Source organism: Coturnix japonica, unplaced genomic scaffold, assembly GCF_054131305.1.
Source record: "Coturnix japonica strain WE unplaced genomic scaffold, WE-NBRP24 Scf039, whole genome shotgun sequence".
Lineage (NCBI taxonomy): Eukaryota > Metazoa > Chordata > Aves > Galliformes > Phasianidae > Coturnix > Coturnix japonica.
This window is the reverse complement of record NW_028188942.1, coordinates 1,247,369-1,252,701: the sequence shown is the minus strand read 5'-3', so window position 1 is coordinate 1,252,701 and position 5,333 is coordinate 1,247,369. Positions and strand designations below refer to the sequence as shown.

Sequence of the window (5,333 nt, the reverse complement as noted above, 5' to 3'; positions counted from 1 at the left end):
GTTTTCGGACACACTTTGTAATGTTATTTTTTTAATTTTTTTTATTGGTTTTAATTCTAATTCTGATACTAATTATGATATATTGTACTGTAGTGTGTTATCTTGCATTCTGGTATCATCTTTGGTCAATTAATTAAACAAATTAAAACGAATTAAACAAATTAAAATTAATTAAGCCAATTAAAACTAATTTGTTGCCACTGTTTTGGTTTTTGGCCAATCTCTCTACTTGTTTTCCCCTTTTTTTCCTTTTCCCTTCACTGGGGCCTGGATGCTTCTAGGGACTCTGGAGTTTGTTTTTGGGTCAGAAGCAGTACGAATGCTTCTGGGGAGTTTGGAGTTTGTTGTTGACGCAGAAGTAGTCTGGATGATTCTGGGGACTCTGGAGTTTGCTGTTGGGTCAGAAGCAGTACGAATGCTTCTGGGGAGTTTGGAGTTTGTTGTTGACGCAGAAGTAGTCTGGATGATTCTGGGGAGTTTGGAGCCTTCCCTGCCCAACGCAGGTTTGGGTGACTTCTCAGGCAGCTTCATTGCACGCCCTGTGCTCCATGAGTCTCCCTGAAGGCCACGCTCCATCAAAGCCACATTCCTTCTGCATTGTCCAGACAGAAGATTATAGCATGAAGGAGAGGGGCCAGCTGGTTTATGAAGCATTGTGGGTCTGATTTTCGAACCCGCAATGCAATCCACGGGACCGGGCTGGAACTTGTCCCTGGCCATCTGTAGTCTGTGGATCGATTTCTTCAAATTGGAAATCTCCCGAAGAAGCTCATCCTGGAAGGGAACAGAGGGTTTATGCTTGGTCTTGTCTTAGAGAGTGCTTTCCACCCTAAGTACTGCTGCTTTACGCAGAAGAGGGCAAGCACACTGCTTCAGCCTTGCAATGAGGGCAGAAGAGAACGGCTGCCACAGTGCTCTGCTTGTAAGCAAGCAACTTTCCAGGCTGCCTTCACACCAGCACGCTGTGCTAGCTCAGCTCTGAGCTGAGCTGTCCTTTCCATGCCTCAATGCCTAGACCACCAGCCCGCCCCTCACCTTTTCTGCTTTCCCCATCTCCCTCAGATCCATCAAGTAAAGCCCGTGCCCTCAGTGCCATGCTGCTGACACGTGCCTACCAATACTGGGCTTTGCCTACCTCTTCTCGCCTCTTTGCTTGCTTTTTCTCCAGCTTCAGCCTGGTCAGGTACTGCCTGTACTCGTTGAACTCCTTCAGAGTGCAGACAACCTACAGAAGAGACAATGACAGATGGCTGTAATGTCAGGCCCCTGCCTGGCAGACTGGAAAGCCCTCCTGAGGAGACCCGTGTTGGTCAGCCCAACAGCCAAACTTACGTCGCCATCCTCGGTGACCAAGCCCCGTTTCTTCAGGTTCCGCAGGTTGTTTTTGCGGTTGTGGAACTCCCGCAGATGCGGGTCATGCAGGCTGTTGTACTCTGTGCACAGATTGCGACTGTACGGATCTCTCAGGTCAAACTGAGGAGAAGGCTGGTGGAGCTGGAAGAGATGTGTTGTAGAGTGTGAATGGGGAAGGAGAGAGCAGCAAAGAAACAGAGACACTTCCAAGCTGCTCACACCCACAGGCTGGCCTCTTGCCTCTTTCCCAAACAGTCATGTCTGGGTTTTCCTAAGTCCTCCAAGAGGGAGAGCAGAGGGTTGCACCCTCCTCCAGGAACGACCCGGTCTCCACATTTCTGTGCCTGATGGGTGCCTGGCCCCAGCATCCCAACACATGGGATTGGCATCCCAACACAAGGCCTCCTTGGCATGGCGGCAACCCCAGGAAACAAGAGCCCTTTTTGACGCTTCCTTACTCCTCTCACCTTTTCCCCCAGCTTTCTCCTGGCGAAAAGGAGCTTGGTGCCGGGCTGCACAGGGATTTTAACCCCGAGTGGAAGGTCCAACAGCCAGCTACCTCCTGCTCCAACTTCCTGTCCTCTGGGTCGGAGCTAGAAAGACAAAGACACGCTTGGACACTCAGACACTCCATTCCCCTCTCCAGCCCACCTCCGCTCCCTTTGGCAGCTCCCTCCCCACTTCTGTAACCGATGCTGGGATGTGCAGAGAGGTGCGATTCCCTGCAAGCCTTCTCCAGCACCAGCATGAGGAGAAGTGTCCCTCAGCCTCTGGAGAGCATCTACAGCCCCAGAGCAGCCCTGCATACCCCAGGCTACTGCACTCAGCCCTCTCTTGATGTAGCAGCGCTCACCTTTCCGCTCTTCCCCGCTCTGCTCAGAAATTCATCTGGATTTCGGAATCCAGCACTGCAACAGCACTCCATGGCTCCTGGTAGGAACTCTCTGAGAGCTGCAACCCTCCGCTACCACCTCTCGCTCCAGCAGCAGCGAACTGAGGCCACCCCAGCCAGAGTTCCAGCCTGCAGCTTTATGTCACGCTCACCCACTGTTGCATCACAATGACATGCAATGACATGCGGCAAGCCTGCAGCTGCATGGAGGCCCTTCTGGGTGCACTCGTGGTAAGCTGCTCCAGCTGGCCCTGCTTTGAGCCAAAAAGGCTTGCTGAGTCCTGAGGCCTGCTGTAGGCTTCCTTGGTTTCTATCACAGGTGATGCTGCACGTGGAACAAATACCTTCTCGGTTGTCCCAGAGCTTGTTTTATAAGTAAATGACACTGAAACAATGTGGGAGAGCTGGCCTGTTTTTCTGTCCTAGAATCTTAGAATGGTTTGTGTTGGAAGGGACCCTTAAGATCACCTCGTTCCAACCTGCTATAGACAGGGACACCTCGCTGTAGACCAGGTTGCTCACAACACATCCAGCCTGGCCTTGAGTGCTTCCAGGGAGAGGAGGGATGCTGAGGAGGTGGAAATAGTGAACGCCTTTTTTGCTTCTGTCTTTAGTGAAAGGGCTCTCCCTCCGGAATCCCAGGCCCTGGAGGTTAATGAGAGAGTGTGGGGAATGGGAGATTTCCCTTTAGTCAGGGAAGAGGTGGTCTGTGAGTGCCTAGGAAACATTAAGGTCCATAAATCCTTGGGACCTGATGGGGTGCATCCACAGGTGCTGAGGGAGCTGCTGGAGGTCGTTGCTGAGCCACTCTCTGTAATCTATCAGAGGTCTTGGAGAACTGGGGAGGTGCCTGAAGACTGGAGGACGGCCAGTGTCACTCCTGTCATCAAAATGGCAAGAAGGAGGACCCGGGTAATTATAAGCCAGTCAGCCTCACCTCTGTCCCAGGGAAGGTGATGGAACAGCTTGTGCTGGATGCCATCTCCAGACAACTGGGAGAAAAGGAGGTTATCAGGAGTACTCAGCATGGGTTCACCAAGGGGAGGTCGTGCTCGACCAACCTGTAGGCCTTTTATGAAGATGTCACTAGCTGGGTGGACAGGGGGAGAGCGGTAGATGTAGTCTACCTTGATTTCTGTAAGGCTTTTGATGCTGTCCCCCTTGACATCCTTATAACAAAGCTGAGGAAGTATGGGATAGATGAGTGGACGGTGAAGTGGGTCGAGAATTGGCTGACTGGCCGAGTGCAGAGGGTTGTCGTTGGTGGTGCGGAATCTGGCTGGAGGCCTGTAACTAGCGGCGTCCCCCAGGGGTCTGTGCTGGGTCCGGTCTTGTTCAACATCTTCATCAACGACCTTGATGAGGGGATAGTGACCACCCTCAGCAAGTTTGCTGATGCCACGAAGTTGTGAAGATTGGCTGACACGCCTGAAGGCTGTGCTGCCATTCAGAGAGACCTGGACAGGCTGGAGAGCTGAGCAGTAAGAAACCAGATGAGGTTTAACAAAAGCAAGTGTAGAGTCTTGCACCTAGGGAGAAATAATTGCATGCACCAGTACAGGCTGGGGGAAGAGCTGCTGGACAGGAGCTCTGCTGAGTGGGACCTGGGCGTCCTGGTGGACGACAGATTGACCATGAGCCAGCAGTGTGCCCTTGTGGCCAAGAAGGCCAATGGCATACTGGGGTGTATTAAAAAGAGCATGGCCAGCGGGTCGAGGGAGGTGATCCTCCTCCTCTACTCTGCCCCGGTGAGGCCTCCTCTGGAGTGCTGTGTCCAGTTCTGGGCTCCCCAGTACAAAAAAAACAGGGATCTCTTGGAAAGAGTCCAGCGGAGGGCCACTAAGATGGTGAAGGGCCTGGAGCATTTCCCCGATGAGGAGAGATTTAGCGAGCTGGGTCTGTTTAGCCTTGAGAAGGGAAGGCTGAGAGGGGATTTGATCCAGGTTTATAAATACCTGAGGTGTGGGTGCCATAGTGGCGTGGCTGGTCTCTTTTCAGTAATGTGTAGGGACAGGACTAGGGGTAATGGGATGAAACTTCAGCATTGGAAGTTCTGCACGAAGATGCGGAAGAACTTCTTTACGGTGAGGGTGACGTAGCACTGGAACGGGCTGCCCAGGGAGGTGGTGGAGTCTCCTTCTGTGGAGATATTCAAGATCCGACTGGACGCCAAGCTGAATATACCAAGGCCAATTGCTATGCCAGGCACATTTATGGCATCAGTGAACAAATAATGCCTTAAAAATTGTAATAGACAGGAGCCATCTATTCTTTTAAAACTAGGTGACCAAAGAAGAACAGTCCCTCTAGAGTCAAGCTGTTAAGAACTAACAGCATCAATCAATATCACATAGATAGATTACTTCCCTGCCCTAAGACCATCTTGTGACCATTTGGTGCTCCTAATTAAGCCCTCTTGATGGCATTTTGTCTGAGCCATGTGACATTTTGTGATAGGAGTTACTGCTAGTGTTCCCTTAACCCTACACCAAAGTAGGAGGTATCCATTCTCAGGGAATCATGCAGGCTTCCTCTGTATCTGATGCTCAGAGACAGCCCCAGAACTTTTTAAATCTTAGCTTAGCTCTCATCCAATAATGTTCATCAAACAGTGCAACTTGTCCTTTGGGGATGTCCTTTGTTCTGCATCAACCAGTTCCAACGGAGTCTTCTTGGCTTGTTTTAGATCAGTTTGTCAACAGATAAAGCCAGGGTCTTTGAATTACAAAGTGAAATTGCAGAATGCATGATTCTCAACCAAACAGAACAGGAGGTGGGATGCAGGGTGAATACCTGAGCCAATACCACCTGCAAGCAATCCTTCAATATCTTAGGAATCTCTAGCCATCCCAAATCCAGTGTTGTGCTTGATCTATCATCTCTGCTGAGTTTTTAGCTAGCTGATGGTGAGCATCATGGTGGTGATGGGTGAGCAGTTGGACTAGAGGGTCTTAATCAACCTTAAGGATCCTGTGATCAGAGGAATGTGAATGTGCTGTTAAAGGTCACAAGCGCTGCGCTGCAGCATGAGCATACACAGCGAAAGGCTTTCAGTAGAGCTTCGGTTCATAAATGAGGACTGGGTTAT

General features: G+C 50.7%; 1 protein-coding gene across 1 annotated transcript; it reads right to left on the bottom strand.

Annotated features, from left to right (window-relative positions):
* Positions 1–1,209: 1,209 nt before the first annotated feature.
* LOC146753144 (fibrous sheath-interacting protein 2-like) lies at positions 1,210–2,519 on the bottom strand. The gene is made up of 3 exons (XM_085530803.1): positions 2,207–2,519; positions 1,821–1,946; positions 1,210–1,494 (listed from the first exon to the last, which is right to left on the bottom strand). Exons 1-3 carry the CDS (start codon positions 2,276–2,278, stop codon positions 1,210–1,212), a joined length of 483 nt encoding a protein of 160 aa, XP_085386929.1. The 5' UTR covers positions 2,279–2,519.
* Between the last annotated feature and the right edge of the window lie 2,814 nt (positions 2,520–5,333).